Raw genomic sequence first — 16,874 nt, 5'->3', positions numbered from 1 at the left:
CTTGGACTATATGCACAACTTTTAAAAAAAGTAATGGGTGAGGGAATCAGAGCCTTTCAGTCTGTTTTTTCTCCACTTAACCATAGTATGAAGCTTAAGAGCATTGCTACTCTGGGCACCTCCTACAGCCAGTGGAGACACAGGCATCTTTAGAAAATGAAGTACCCTCCTTCGGTACTGGAAGGCCACCACAAGGTCTTGCTGGAGACTTCTCTTCTCCAGGCTGAACAACCCCAACTCCCTCAGCTTGTCTTCAGGAGAGAGATGCTCCAGCCCTTCATCCTCGTGGCACTCCTCTGGACTTGTTCTAATACTTCCATGTCTTTTTTGTGCTGGGGGGCCCAGAGCTGAATGCAGTACTCCAGGCGAGGTCTCACAAGAACAGAGTAGAGGGGGAGAATCACCTCCCCTGACATGCTATCATGCCTCTTTTCATGCAGCCCAGGATACGTTTGGCTTTGTGCTGGCACACATTGCCAGTTCTTCAAGATGAGCTTCTCATCAACTAACCTCCCCAAGTCCTTCTCCTCAGGGCTGCTCTCCACCCAGACTGAGATTGTGTTTGGGATTGCCTTGACCCATGTGCAAAACATTGTTGAATGCAGGCCTTGTTGAATTTCATGAGGTTCACACAGGCCCACATCTCAAGTCTGTCCAGGTCCCTTTGGATAGCATCCTTTCCCTCCAGAATGTTGACCACACCACACAGCCTGGTATCATTGACAAACTTGCTGAGGGTGCACTCAATCTCACTGTACAGGTCACCAACTAGGATTTTAAATGACAGTCCCAATACCAACACCTGAGGAACACCACTCATTAGTGACCTCCACTTGGATATCAAGCCTCTGACTGCAACTCTGTGAGCGTGACCATCAACCAATTCCTTACCCACCATCCATCAAATTCATGTTCTCCGATTTAGAGACAAGGATATAATTTGAGGCAGTGTCAAATGCTTTGCACAAGTCCAGGTTGATGATACCAATTGTCTTCCCCTATCCGCCAATGCTGTAACTCCATTGTAAAGGCCACCTGGTTTGTCAGGCACTATCTGTCCTTAGTGAAGCCATGTTGGTTGTCACCAATCACCTCCTTATTTTCCATGTGCCTTAGGACATGGTCGCCTGTTTTCAGGAGGATCTGTTTCATGATCTTGCCATGATTCTATGATTCTTATCTCTTTTGGTTAGCTAAGAGACATCCCATTTACTATGAAACCTTGGCCAATTGCAAGGCACAGATGTGAGACTGTAATTCTCTGGGTCCTACTTTTTTCCCCTTTTAAAAATGGGGGTTATGTTTCCCCTCTTCTAGTCAGTGGGAATTTCACTGGACTGCCACGACTTCTCAAATATGATGCAAATATGATGGACAGTGACGCCACTGTCCATCACAGATGCTAAGATGAAGGCTTAGCACCTTCATCTGCCAGTTCCTTCAGGACCCACAGATACATCTCATCAGGCCCCATGGACTTATGAACCTTTACGTTCCTTAGCTGGTCCTGAAGCTGATCTTCTTCTACTGTGGGTGTTTCTTCATTCTGCCAGTCCCCGCTTTTGCATTCTGGGACTTGGGCTATGCAGCTAGAGCTCTTGCTGATGAAAACTGAGGCAGAAAAGTCATTAAGTACCGCAGTCTTCCCCATTTCCTGGGTGACCTGTATTCCTCGCAGGATATCTGTCCTTGCTTCCACCTTCTGTAGGCCTCCTTTTTTGTGTTCGATTTTGGCCAGCTCCTAATTCATGCCTGGCTTCCTTTTCATTGGTTTGCATTGCTCCTGAGCTTGAAGGAGGTGATCCTTGAACATTAAGCAGTCTTCTTGGGCCCCTCTTCCCCGCTGGGCTTTCTCCTATGGTATTCTACCAAGCAGATACCTGAGGAGGCCAAAGTCTGCTCTCCTGAAGTCCAGAGTAGCAAGCTTGCTGCGCTCCTTCCTTTCTGCCCCCGGGATTCCAAACTCCACCATTTCTTTGCAGCCAAGGCTGCCCTTGAGCTTCACATTCCCACCAGCCCCTCCTTGTTGGTGAGAACAGCATTGTACCTTTCCTCATTGGCTCCTCTATCACTTGGAGGAGGAAGCTATCATCAGTGCATTCCAGGAACCTCCTGGATTGCCTATGCTCTTTTGTGCTGTCCTTCCAATAGATATCAGGTTGGTTGAAGTCCCCCATGATGTCAAGGGGGAATATGAGGCTTTTTCTGTCTGTCTATAGGGGGCCTCATCTGCTTGGTCTTCCTGATCAGAGGGCCTGTAGCAGACCCTCACTATAATGTCCCTGTCCTCCCTTTAATCCTGAACCACAAGCTCTCTGTCAGCTTCTCATCCATCTCCTGGCAGAGCTCCATGCACTCCAGGTGCTCGTTGACATAGAGGACGATGACCCCTCCTCATCTCTCATGCCTGTCCTTCCTTAAGAGCATGTATCCTTCCTTTCCAACTCTCCAGCCATGGGAGACATCCCACAATATCTCTGTAATGCCAGTGAGGTCACAGTTCTGCAGGTGTGCACACATCTCTTACTCGTCTTTATTCCCCATGCTACATGCATTAGCATAGAGTTGTTTAATTTGGGCCCCTGATGAAGCTGACTTACTGGCTGGAGTGAGAAAGAAGCTGGACTCATTGACTATATTGCACATTTTATACTTACAGTTCCTGATGACACTTACATAATGGGAATTACAAGGACATTTCTAAACAGAATTTCATTGGTGACCCTTTGTAAAGCTCATATGATACTTCAGGCCCTGTTGGGAAGACTGTTATTATATCACTGTGAGTGATAGGACATGAGGAAACAATCTCAAGTTGCACCAGGAAAGGTTTAGATTGTATATCAGGAAGAATTATCTTCACAAAGAGGGTAACTAAGTGTTGGAAGGGTCTGCCCAGGGAGTTAGTGGAGTCCCCATCTCTAGAGGTATTTAAAAGACCTGGATGTGATACTAAAGGACTCTCTAGGTCTGGGTGATGGCTGGGCTTGATGATCTTGAAGATCTTTCCTGATCTAGACAATTCTATGATTACATGTTCCATTGTGTTGTCTCCAACACAGTACTTTGTATGTCTGGTAAGTACTAGAATTGATTATTCTTTATTCCAACTCTATTCCTTCACGTATTTGCATCTTTCATTTATGCATTTGTACACTGGATGAAATGTCATTTGCAGAAAGATCATTTCTTCTACTCGAAACCCTGGTCTATTTTTCCTCTGAATGAAGTTTCATCTACTGCCTTCTTCCTGGTTAACAGTTAACGATCACACTCAATGTACAGATAATAAGGATGCCAGTATCTTTGTTGTGATTGGCTGAGATTATACAGCCATTCTTATACACTCTCAGAAAGAGAAGTAATAACAGAGATTCAACAAGCATTTATGTACATGGAGACATTTATTTGAATGACAATGGAAACCTCACCAAAAAGGGGTAGATTAGTTCATAAATCAGATTTCAGGAGTACTTTTCTGACCTCTGTACCTTGCATTCAAGATATAGTGGGTTCATTTTTAAGATAAACTGCTTAGCAGCAACATTTTTACATGTAATACATTTTTATGTTTAATAATCCTAGCATATTAAATGTTTAACAATATACAATATTGAATTGTGTTTTGCAAGATTTATTTTATAGTTGTGTAAGCCCATTAGAATATGTGAGTAATATTTTCCAAGCTTCATTTAAGCTGTCTTCAATATTCAGTTTCTGATTGGGGTCTCCCTGGGGTTTTCATTCTCAGGTGGCAGGTGTTTGACATATTTATTTAATTTAAATCAAACAAACAAACAAAAGCCCCACACAAAACAGTTTAGGAGGTGTTCAGAAAAGTGCAGAGAGGGTGAGGCACCACAAATTAAAATATTTTTAAAACATTGACAATTATGAGCAAGACTGACATAAAACTAAACATCTTGTATTTCTGAATCATTCAGACTGAAACTAGTTCTACTAAGATTTGAGATAGTTAATGAACATGACAAGAATTTTCCTGCCAATACGAAAATTCTATCAAATTCAAAATAGTACATTTTCCTCTTCCTCAGCATTGTTTGTTTCTGTAAAACACTACTGTATTTAGAAAAAGAGGTCTATGGATCGTACAAAGAGAACTGCTCCTTAAATATCAATACAAATTTTATTCCTGCTTCAAGGAAATAAGAAAAATATGACAGTCCATAACTTAATAGGAAACAAATTCTTCCTTTGACATTTTTTGTTTCAGCTTTATTTCCATTCATGTTATCTGGGACTTTATTCTTAGGAAAGTCATTAAAAGCTCAAAGGTATGTATGAGATGAATGATTTTAGAATGAAATTGAAGACAGTCTTTCAGTAGTGATTTGCATTATGCAAACACTTGACATTTCTATTGCTCTTGGGGTACATTATCAGCACACAGAGAACTCAACTTTGGGTGCCTATGAATTAAAAAAAGTTGCTAGCAAGCTGTGAAATGGAAAAACAAAAGATTATCCTCTATATTCAGCATATACATGCAAGATTCTAGTATGCCAAAATTTAAAGGCTCTTATTTCTATAATTGGTGCTCCTAACATAACTGAAAGTTTTATCTGTGTGTTTTTGAGTTTATCTCTATAGTTTGTATGAAACAAACAAAAACAGCCTGAGATTTCTGCTGAGCATGACTTTTTTAGAACCTTTTTCTTCTGCCAATCTATTTTCCCATATTTCTTCAACTTGAAAGAGAGATGAAAAAGTAGGAAACTCTTTTACAGCCCTTTGCTAGAGCTAAAAGGACTGAGGCAATATTTCTACCAGGATGAATCCACATATTAACTGCCTTTTTTTGTAGGGCTCTGGCACTTGACACTCTTTTATATTGCCATAATTAAAATAAGTCAATGGGTCTATTAAAGTGAACTTTTCAATATTAATGACCTTTGATTATATCTAGCTGAAGAATCAATGATATAAAGTCAGGACAGGTTAGAAATACTAATCCAGAAACCCTTTCAGGTAGACAGACATATCATGCAACAAGGTTTGAATTTAAAGATATAGTAATGCTGTTTCATATTGGCAAATAAACAGAGTTGTGTTACATAGTTCTGTGATAAACAGTAACAAGTCAACATTCAATTAAGCTATCTGTTGATTACATCTCTACTTAAGTTTCTTAAAAGTGTTGATGCTCATTCAGATATTTTAATTACTAACAATGTTATGGTGGTCCATGTTCTGTTATACTGGCTCTATTTTCAGCATCAATAGTTGTATTTATTTATTTATTTTCAATAGACATGTTTTATTAAAATACTTTAGCAAGGTAGGTGAGTGTATCCTTTTTCTTCCACTGCCTCTGGAAATGACAGTATTCTCTGGAGAAGAATTCAGTGCTGGCAGCCTGTGGAACAATGATTTCCAGTGATGGGCTTGTTCTTGGAAGAGGGTCTTATATCATTCACAGGTGATTTGATGAGAAGGAAGAATTTCAGATAGGTAAAAAAAAAAGATCCATACAAAAACTTAATGGGTGAGGACATGGGATAACTGAGGTATTCTAGTTCTTGTAATGAAATTGAATCTCTCAAGGAGTCACAAGTATAATTCTCTACAAACTTGTTCACACAAAGCATTAACTGTTCTTGGCAGATCTGATTTTCACCCTGTGTTCATTAGGTAAGGTTTCTAAAAGCAGTCAGCTCTAGCCTGCCTGTGGCCCCAATAACTTTGGTGAACATTCACCCATGAGTTCAATGGGGAAGGAATCAAATCAATTGTTAGTGCTTTTCAAAGTCCCATCATTTAGCTTTTCAAATAAAATGTACCAATCCAAAGTAAGATAAAATGAGAAAAGTCGAGAAATATCAATGCCAGCTGTCTCTTTACTTAAGAACAACTATAAAACAATAGTTAAGCATGGCTGAACAATAGAACACAGCTAATTTCATTATTATGCTTCCAAAATATTACAGTAAGGGAAAAAACATTTAAATTATGAAAAAATCTTTGTGGCACTATCCATTAAAATATGCCAAATGGAAAGATGGATGGATACTTTACTGGAGCATTTTTTTATTATTATTATTATTTATAAACACACAAAGCCAGTAGCAGCATAGTTCATTCTAAAAGGTTACTTCATTATTGTAAAATGTAGAGCTCCTTGATATTTTTCCTGCATTAAGTAGCAATATGTCAAAACCCACATATTTAATTTGCTTCTCTTTCTGTCAAAAGACCATGGCATACCCTAAAGAACAAATATTTGAATAGTCTTAAAATCCTGTCAGTGAGCCTTGGGTATCCACCTGTTGTACAGATAATATACATACAAAAACAACTGCCATTTATTACTAATACCAACAAAATAGTCAAGACTTGTGTGTATGCATAATATAGTCACACACTGTTTACATATGTATATGCGTATACAAGTATATATATATATTAGTTGTATATCAATATGCATATAAATGTCTGCTTAAATATTTACAAACAATTAGCATATGTTTTAGACTCATTCTTTATATTGCTTTCATCTGACTGAAAGGGCATATGGAAACAATGGGAACATATGGAAATAAAATATCTGTTTTAAGACCAAATATTTTTACTTGTGTTGAATAAGATATGAGAAGTATTCCTTCTGTGGTATAAAGTACTGGTATAAAGTGAAGGAAGGTCACAATGCAACATTTTGTATTTACTCATGCTGTTGGATTTAGGTTTGCCATTTCTTTACTCGCAGCAGTGATAGTGTTATGTTAGAACTAAATCTGGGACTTGATTGATTCATGTAGTTGCAAAGTCCACCACATGTTTATTTTCCAGAACTAGGGTTACTCTTTGATTTACACAAACTGGGAACAAGCACTAACCTGTACTGTATAGGAATTAAGAAGAAAGATCTTTTGAGGTCTTCCATTTACAAGTATCTTATGCTGTTTCATTTATGAGCTTAAATATGACTTTTCAAAATAGATTGCCAATGCCACTTTGTATACAAATAGTGTTTAAACTTAGAAAAAAATATTTGCTACATAAGGCTGATGTGACACTGCATATTTTACTCACCCTGTTGAGATCCGGTAACATGGATCTCCAAAGTGTGAATGATTTTATGAATGAGGGGTGTGCAGTCATTCACCCTAATGCACCTTGGAGAAGAAAAAGGAAGAATAGAATTTCAAACTTAGCTCTGAATACCTCGCCTGAAAAGTCTGAAGTTTAACTGCAAACTCTCCCACACTTCTATGCTATACCTACATTAGTTTCAAATTCTGAGTTCCTGTCAAAAAATCTGGAGATATTGACACTTCAGAGGTTCAAGCCCATACTTTAAGTTTCCATCTTGCATCAATGTCCAACACTTGTACCCACACAGCTACACAAGTAAAAATCAAAATGATGTCTGAAAAGCATTAACCCACTTTATCTAGGAAAATGCCAAATTGCATAGATGATTATTCTATGTACAAGTAAGAATATGCAATTAAGGCCCTTCTGGTAAAGATCATGTACATAAGCTTTCAACTGAATTCTCTGTGAGGTTGATGCTGAGGTCCTGATGCTGGCTAGCCCTACTACTCAATTTTAGCCTAAAGTAAGTGCTAGATGAATGGGGCAGACCTTCTTTTACTTGAAAGATCCTGATACTGTAAACACTTGAGGATGTAAGCAGTTTCACATACATGGATCATCTATAGGATCAGAAACTCTCAGAAGACCCAAATAAAAAATAAAAAAAAAAAAAGTCACCGTATAAAAGGATTATTTCAAACTGAATGACCTCCGTTGATGGATATTGTGATTCCTCTGGATATATTCACATGAGAACACTTATTCTTGATGCAAAATATTTAAAATTAAGAAATAAAAGTGTATATTACTAGCTGCTCAATTATAAATACTATCAGACACATTCTAGTTCTTTCTCAGAGCAAAATATGGTTAAAATAACTGTTAATTTCAATGGCATGGTGGCATTAAAACATATGGAAAAATAATACATTCAATATATATTATTATTTATATAAGTTAATACTACATTGCAATGAGAGAATGCAGAATACCACAACTTGTTTCCTAAAAAATATTATAGCACTAGTAGTTTATACCTGTATAAAATGGGAGTAAATCCACTGATACACCAAGTAACAGGAGATTCTTAGTTCACTGTCTTTTTCCTAACATCATCTTTTTTATTTACAAGCAGTTCAGTGAAGTATCTGGTCCCACTATTCATTAATTTTCTTTATAATAAAACTGAAAAAAAAAATCTGACAGATTAAACTAGCATTTTGTCAGAGGATCCATGAGCATAGGGCAGTTTTACATGTCATATTTGAGCTCAAAGTACAGAGAAGTTTCATATTCCATAATGATAAATTAAGCAAATAAATTCCAGATTTGCCATGGAAACACTGACGTTCATGAATTAACAACAGCATCAAACTCTAATCATATATTATTATCCTTTACACCCTAATTCTGCAGTGAGACTCCCCTCATTTTGGTAGCCCAACCATACCTCCTTACATGTTCCTGGATTAATGTTTTGAGACTGGGACCTTCATCTTTCTCCTGGATTATAAAGCAGAAAACACACTGTTTACATGATATAAGTAGCAACACATACAATATTTTAGTCACAGCCAAGTATAATTATGGACAGAATATTCTTTCTATTCTAGTAGAAACCTTTCATAGAAAATAATATAAAAGTAGCTGTAGCTATCATAGCCCCTATTTCTTCTGTAGCTGGAAACCGAGGTTTGGGAACAGGGATGTAGGGGAAAGGTGGGGTGGCTGAGGTACCTGATCTTACAAGATGCTGCATGTCTCCAGTGGGATCCAGTGTTCTCTCAACTCCAATGTTGGTTAGAGTTACAGATGTTCTACACATCACATAAACAGGTCTATAAACTCTGACAGATTTTTGCACATCACTTACCTGAATATGAAAGATACTAAAATTAAATGAGGCAGGATAATTAAGAATGTGTATGCTATAGCACAGACTGAAGGCCATTTCTTGTTACAGCCTGATTTCAATCTGAAAACCACATATGGATCATATGGATCAATAGCATAATATTATCCTAAAAATACAGTACAAGGGTTTTCCTTCTTTTTTTTTTTTTTTTTTTTTTTTTTTTTTTTTTTAATTTTATACAGCCATAACATGTTTTCCCCAAAAGAGGAGAAAAACAAAAACACACACACACAAAAAGAAAAAACCTAGCAAATGAAAACAAAGTAACTTGGAAACATAAGGCTGATGGAGGCAAAATCTATTTTGCCATCCATCCTTATAGTCTTCTTCCTCTATGCACAGCCAAGATCCAGCAAACTTTGGTCATGCCAATATGCCAATAAAACATTTCACAAAGGCTCTCTATGCTTCAAGAGAACATGAATTGAATTTTTAATAAAATGTTAGCCTCAAAGCAATTCAAAAGATTGCATTTTGAAATGACGTGGAAAATAGTATCCAAGCAAAAAACTTTCTATAAAGCTGCTCCCCAAATAGCTAACAGAAAACTGGTAACATCACACAAAAGCAGGATTTTCCAAGTAACCTAACACTGCAGTCACATTAAAAGACAGTACTTCAAGAGCAATGAATTACTTAGATGCAAATATTTACCCTAAGTAGCTAGATTGAAGAATGGAAACAGATTCCACAGATATAATGTAATTTGTCAATATCTTTACTGATAGAAATGGAAATGTTAACTCAGGTCACTGATCCTGAAAGATGAGTATAATCAATTACCTTTTCTATCTGTCATTTACATCATTGCATTGCTTGCAGCTGACTGCCCCCCATCTTTCATTTCTTGTTTCAAGGCAGCAAACAACTTTTTCAATACACTTTTTTCTCTCTCTTTTTCACTGTTCTCCTACTTCAGATTAATGCTGCTTATTTCAGAACTCGTCTGTTCTCTTCCTTTATTTCCACAGTATTTCCTGTCTCCCATCTTAGAAAGTTGTCCCTTCTGGTCTCTGAAATACCTTCTTAAATCTCATTTCTCCTCAAGGTCCACAAATTTTAACCATCTCCTAAACAATAAAAACTGATCCAAAGCTCATTGAAGTCAGTGAGAGACCGTCTATTAACTTCAATGGACTATGAATCAGGACCAGATTGCTGTCAATAACTCAGGACTGAAATCTAGTGAAAGAAAAACCAAAAGGATCTGTGTGGGCACCTCTGCTGTTAATAGCAGATTGATACTTGAATATAGTCAGAGCAATAGTATGTCTTAGGTTAATATATTTTGTGAATATTTCCCGTACATACTGTACATATTTCCAGACCTTATGCAAAGGATTAAGGCCCTAATGTTGTTGTTACCTTTATCTGTACAAATTTGGAGCATTGCCAAAGACTTCTGACAGAGCTTGAATAAATACACATCTAGCAAGGTAAACTAAGGAAAATTGCCATGTTCATGAACCAGGTTAGTAAATCATTAAAATAAATAAATAAAGATGGACTATTTGGAAAGCACAGAGAAAAGTTTAAAGCCAGTATGTTTTAAATTCTCACTAGTAGTGAGGACATACAATGCTATTATTGCAAGGATCCTCTGTCTAGTACTGTATTATTAATTGGAGAGCAATTTCAAGAAAAAGCATTTCAGAATTCAAAATTTACAACATGATTCCACTTCATCCTTCCTGTCTTCATGAACATCCTGTTATTTATTCCCTCCTCCTGCCTCTTCCTACCTCAGTTCTTCAATATATATATTTTATAAGGGGGAATTAAAACAAGTTATTTTTGCCCACTCTTCCTTCTCCTACCATTTATGTTTTGATTTTTTGTAAGTGCCTTGGTTGTAACATCAGTGTCTTCCTGCAATCTCACAATGATCCCACCAAGTGCTGTTGAGAACTCACTTGTAACAGATAATTTGGTAGATGTAATGCAGTAAAATTATTAAAATACATAAATATTATGATGATGATTGTTAATGTTATGGAAAAGAGATACCATTATGACAATAATTATCACCAATATAAAGATAAAATATTACACATTTAATAAAGGGTATGTTGTGATTTGAGGTTATTTCAGCAGTAGGTTAACATTGATGGCAATACAATTCTGACAAAATGTTTAGTCTGTATTGTAGTAACCATGATACTTTACAGTAAGAAGGGAAATAAAAGTTACACTGCATATTACAGCATAACTTTGCCAAGTTATGTATCAGCAAAACATAGTCTGTTAGATGACCTTCACTAAGGAGGTATATATACATATATTTATGCTTGCACTTTTATTAAGGTGAACTACACTCCACCTTCACAGCTTCAACTATGGGAGGTAAACCCTTTGTAGAAAATAAATTACTGTTGCAACAATGACATTGCTTAATACAAAAAGGAGCCAGGACACAGTACGTTGATAGGGGGTAGCGTGTATTGTATACACAGAAGAGGGATGTTACTTCTATTATGCCATCTGACATTGACATGGGAAGAAGGGGAAAAAAAAAAAATCTTTTTTTTTCCCCCAGTACTGAAACATGCAAAGACAAATTGCTTATTATAACTTTTACGGAGTAAGAGTAATAAAAATAGAATGGACAGATTTAGAAATACCCTAGTATACTTTAGATTTTATGTATATTTAATATTTTGATCTTTTACTTCAGAACTGAAGAATTAAGCAGTGGGAGAATAGGATCTGAAATACAATCAACGCATTGCTCACATCGCGTTAAAAGGCATCTTTTAAATGCAGCTGTGGATTTCTAAACTTAGACTAAATAGGATTTTTAGTTGCTTGGAATTTGAAATGCAAAATGAACTTGGCCATGTTACATCTGTTTTCTTTAAGTGGAATTATAAATACGTGATAAGTTTGTTTGAAAGAGGCAACATGCAGAATTCAAGCCTATTTGTTTCTTGTAGGATCCGGCTGACCTGTGCATGAAGAGGTATTGAGGCAGTGGTGCAATAAGAATCACTACAGTGATACAAATCCACAGCTTAAACATGAGATCCTAGAGGCTGGATCTCTGAGGAGAAACACTGCCTCCGAAATACACCAACCAATGAAGGTAATTTCAAGAAAACAACTGCTAACCAACTTTTTCCTGAAAAAAATGAGAGGGGAAGAGTTTTAAACAGCTTGCTTATGTATCATGATGACATTTAGCAGAGAAAAGACAACAAGTATTTTAAATGTAATCAATTTCAACCAGAAACATTTTCCCCCATTAGGATCTTGCTAGAGTTGTCTGGGACAAAATCTGGGTTGCAACTACAGGCTGAAACAACAGTGTCAAGAAACAAAACAAATAGGCATTTACAGCCCCCCACCCTCCATCCCCTTCAGCTAGCGAAGTATGACTGATGCTTTTGGTTGACTGCAAGGCAAATGTTAGCTAAAATTTTGTTTAGCTAAATCCACATCCATGGCCCCCAATGTTTAAAACTCATCATGGATTAAAGCCATGAAATAAAAATTAAAAAATTTTCAATTTGAAATTTTATTAGCATGTTGCTAGAATGGTCAACATCGATCGACAGTAGAGACTTTGTCCACATACTCTGCAGACAGCTTTCGTGCACCTCCCCCCCTCTTCTTCCTCTCCCTCTTGCACTCTTTCAGCATTAATGCTACTAAAAGCCAAACAAAATACTGGCTATGGGTGTAAAGAATGCTGTTTTTTTGGAATGTCGCCATGGATCTTGCTTCCAGTTGCGTCCTGTGGAAAGAGGGTGCAGCCTCCTGTCTCAGTGGCAGGCTGGTCTCCCCGGACAGGAGAGAAGGAAGAGATAGCCATGTACCCCCTGCTGCTCGCTATTCTTTCTCATCCACTATAGCCAGGTCTTTGATCACCCTCAGTTTGCCACTGGCATCGATCCTGCGCTTCTCGCGTATTAGATCCTCCAGGCTGTGGAACCTCACTGTGTGCACCTTGTTCTCTGCCAAGTGAATCTTCAGATAGTATTGCTGCTGGTGCTGGGTGCCGGCAGCAGCCTGCAGCTCCCCCCCGGCTTTGAACTCCCTTTTCCCAAAGCGGCACCAGGCGGCGAAGCTCTCGGAGTTAGTCCAGCAGATCTCGTCGCTTTTTAAGCCCAGGTGCCCGCAGGCGTTTTGCACCACCAGCTCAGCCACCAGCGGGCGAAAACGATACCAGCTATTCACCACCCGGCCCACGTTGCCCGCGGCCGCCTCGTACAAGCTGTCTTGGCGGATCTGCCCCTGGTGCAGGTGGATGATCTGCCCGCTGCCCACGTACACTGCCCAGTGCGGCGGGGGATGCTCCGACGGCCCCAGGTACAGCAGCTCCAGCAGGTCCCCCGGTTTGCAGAGGGCAGGCAGCGCTGACACCGAGTAGACGCTGAGGTCCCCAGCCTGGGGGCCGCTGCTGACCTTGGAGAAGATGCATTCCTGGCCGCGGAAAGCGGAGAACTGGGTCTCGTTCAGCACCAGCTGGTGGTGGAGGTGGTGGGTAGGCGTCTCCTGGCCAGGGCTGCCGGAGCCCTTCACGCTGTACTTGTCTGGCTGGCCTCGCTCGTCCAGGTCCTCCTCCTCATCCGAAAAGAAGTAAGCCACCCCGACGCGCAGCTCGTCTTTCTCGATCCCCGAGGGGTCCCCGGTCGGCAGCTCGCTGTAATTCAGGTGGGTGATGCGATCCAGTTGATTTCCCATCAATGACAGGGCGAGGCGAGGGCAGGAATTGCCGGATCTGGAGGAAGGGTGGAGTGGGCAGGGACAGAGAGAACAAGAGAGGGAAAGGAGGGCGCAAACGGAGGGAAGGAAAAGGAGAAAAAAATATCAAGACAAACACAAAAGATTTCAGCGATTCCTTATCCCTCCCCCGCTCCATCCCTCCCCTCCGTGCAGAGGTGGGGGGGGGGGCGGGAAAACTCCCGGTGCGGATTCTTCCCTCCTGCCCTCGGGGTGCAGGGCACAGCCCCGGCTCCGCGGCGCTCTCCGGGCGGTGCTGCCCCAGCCCTGCAGTCCCGGAACTACCGGGCCCGGGTCCCGCTGCTGCCTGGAGGAGCACGCAGCTCCTCGCCTTCCCCCAGCTCAGCCCGGGGAACGGAACTGCCCCGGGATCCTCCGCAAGGCAAGGGGCTGCCCCGAGGGTCCTGAGCCCGCTCGCAGCTGAGCAGTACTGCATAAGAGCAGGCGTCTGGCTCTCCGAGAAAAAAAAAAAAAAGAATAATCAGATAAAGAATAAGCACCCCCCGCCCCTAAAGAGCCTCTCTCTCTGTCTCTCCCCTCCGTACCCGTGGTCTCCCAGCTCCAGAACAACCCCCCCGAAGAAAAAAAAAAAAAAAAAAAACTCCTTTAAAGTCGTCCTGTCCCCATGGGCGCCGCAGAGGAGGTGAGCTCCGTCCTCCCCGCTGAGCGCCCGACTCCTCCGCCCGCTCCTCCCCGCTCGGCTATGGGCTGCCCGGCCCCTCCGGCGAGCCTAAGTACCGGCGGCGCCGCTCCCGAGCCCGCCCCGGCCCCGCTCATTGGCCGCGGCCGCGCCGCGCCCGGTGGCGGCGGTACCGGTACCACCGGTACCGGGGATCGGCGGAGGCGCTGCCCGGCCGGGCGCCGCCGGCCCCGGGGCTGCGGCACCGAGAGGAGGCTCGGCACCGGGGGGAGGAGGGCCTTGTTGGAGGGGAAGGGGTTCAGAGAGAGTGCCCCACCGCCGCTGCAAAGGAGAAATATACATATATCTATTTCTATAATAAGGAAGATGGCTTTGCTGGAGGGTCGCGCATGTCCAAGACTTACTGCATCCCTCAAGGGAGGAGATCAGATTCCTCTCACCCAACTTTAGACACCTCAAGTCGTACCTGTGTAATTTAAATCCCCCCTGGTCAAGGGAGGCTGGCGTTTCCAAAGGGCTGTTCCTCACGCTTATTTCTCAGCCTGTTTAGGAAGGGGTGAATTGCCCTAAGGAGGTGTCTCTTGCCATCGCCTAGACGGGATATTGAAATGCTGAGACGGTGTTAGGTAAGGACAACCTGTGGTTGTCTTTGTGCACCTGGCTGCAGCAGCAGTAGTGGGTTGTCCTCAGAACTGACTAGAAGACGTGCTGTGGCATGCCTTACGTAAAATATCAGGCCGCCTGAAGGTAGCAGTCCATCCCTTCCTAAAATATATGAAATCCAAAATCTGTCTATAGTGGTTAATGCCAATACACACTTTACACGTAAAGTTGCACATTATGGGAGCAAAGCTCGAGAATGATTAGTTGATTTGACCACAGTTTGCCTGTAGGGCTGTGTTAGTGATGGGATTGTAGCCTAGTTCTTCCAAGTGCTCTAATCATGAAAACTTCTCAGAAATAAGAACCTAAATATTTTAAAATGCTCCATGAAAAAAAAAATCGAATGTAATTATTAGATTCATATGTGGATCATATTAAAGCACCATTTTTATCTAGAAGTAGATATACCACTTTCTTCACAGTGGAAATAGGTTTGTCATACAAAGTATTTCTGCTAACAGTGCTTCTCGATTCTATCCATCTTCACTTCTGAATTCCTGTCTTAGACTTGCAGTCCAGTCTTAGGCCTCGATTAACTGAGAACAGTAATGCCAACAGTTTATTCTCATGATAGAGAGGCATACACCTTTAAATAAATATAGTGATTTCCTGTTTTTCATGGTACAGCTTGCATAGTTAAGTTTGTATAGGTCAAATGCTGGTTTTCTTAAACATGTGTTTACTTTGAATGAGCCATTTCTTTTCCATTCAAACATTTATATGACTATCTTTCAAGAACATTTTTTTTTTCTCATTATTTTTTTTTTTTTTTAACATATGGAAAGACATCAGAACACACATGGAAAAGAAATAAAGGTCTGTTCTGTAGTATGACATTCTAAGACTGACACAGTTATTTTTCATTGTGGCAATTACACGATTCTGTTGATGGTTAAAGATTTCCCATGTCTCATAAATGCTGGGACTACAGTCTCAGACTCATTGGAGTCTGTAAACTTCTGGTTTACAGCAGTTAAAGATGCAGCATTCAGGGGTCTGTAGAACTACAAAGTGAATTTGAAAGAAAAACGTACATAGAAGAAAAGGATTCTACCTGAATATATGCATTTGAAAGTTTCACAGGGCTAAACATAACAGATAGATGTTAAAAATCTCTGAAACTGAAGCTTTTCTAATGATTGTCAGAAATTATATGTTCTTTTATGGCATGACCTTCATCAACTGCAACTTTTAAATTAAGTTATGAAAACACTCTAATAGGTTTACAGATTAGGCTGTAAAACAGATATTTATATATATATATATTTATAATAGTTAATGTGCTTCATTTTTAAATCTAGTCTAAGCTGAAGGCATTTTCCACAGTTACATCTTTTATCAGCAGTTTCTGTTTTCTAAACAGTTTATATATATATTTTTTTCCTGTTGAAAGTCTGCATCTTCTTAGGTTGTGCTCACACAATTCACACTTCCCACATTTGCCAATCATCAAGGCTATGTGGAGTAATTTTTAGACAGTTCTAAACAAACAATACATTATTTCATCTTTTCCATGCAAAATAGTGGAGAACAGATTGCTTCATTAACCTGCATAGTGCAGAAAGAAGGAGTCTGGGTCTAAGGAAGGATCTGCACTTCTAACCAGGTGGAATAGCTCCTGCCAAATTTTAACCATTTTCTGTGTTTCCCATGCCTTTGCAAGTCTGCTCAATGAGTGTATCCCATCTCTTGTGGAAGCACTTGCAATCCAGTACAATCCACATCTCTCCATGACCTCTATTCAGCACACCTTCAACACCCATTTTCTCATTACATTTCAATTCCATCTGTAAAATCTGTCTCATCAGTGCTTCATGCTCTTCCTCTGTCCCTCACGAAGGATTTTTTTTTTCTCAGTTTCTCTCCAATCCCAATTTT

The 16,874-nt window shown here is 40.2% G+C and overlaps 1 protein-coding gene across 1 annotated transcript; it reads right to left on the bottom strand.

Annotated features, from left to right (window-relative positions):
• Positions 1–12,341: 12,341 nt before the first annotated feature.
• LRATD1 (LRAT domain containing 1) lies at positions 12,342–14,266 on the bottom strand. Its single transcript, XM_032184930.1, has 2 exons — positions 14,239–14,266; positions 12,342–13,691 (listed from the first exon to the last, which is right to left on the bottom strand). The coding sequence occupies exon 2, from the start codon at positions 13,652–13,654 to the stop codon at positions 12,800–12,802; it is 855 nt and encodes a 284-aa protein (XP_032040821.1). The 5' UTR covers positions 13,655–13,691; positions 14,239–14,266; the 3' UTR covers positions 12,342–12,799.
• Positions 14,267–16,874: the final 2,608 nt, after the last annotated feature.

This window comes from Aythya fuligula, chromosome 3, assembly GCF_009819795.1.
Source record: "Aythya fuligula isolate bAytFul2 chromosome 3, bAytFul2.pri, whole genome shotgun sequence".
Taxonomy (NCBI): Eukaryota; Metazoa; Chordata; class Aves; order Anseriformes; family Anatidae; genus Aythya; species Aythya fuligula.
The sequence above is the reverse complement of the archived record's forward strand: the minus strand, read 5'-3'. Positions and strand labels throughout refer to the sequence as shown.

What these genes read in the sequence shown, in the direction of transcription:
- LRATD1 (XM_032184930.1), bottom strand. Translation starts at nt 13,654, where the DNA reads ATGGGAAATCAACTGGATCGCATCACCCACCTGAATTACAGCGAGCTG.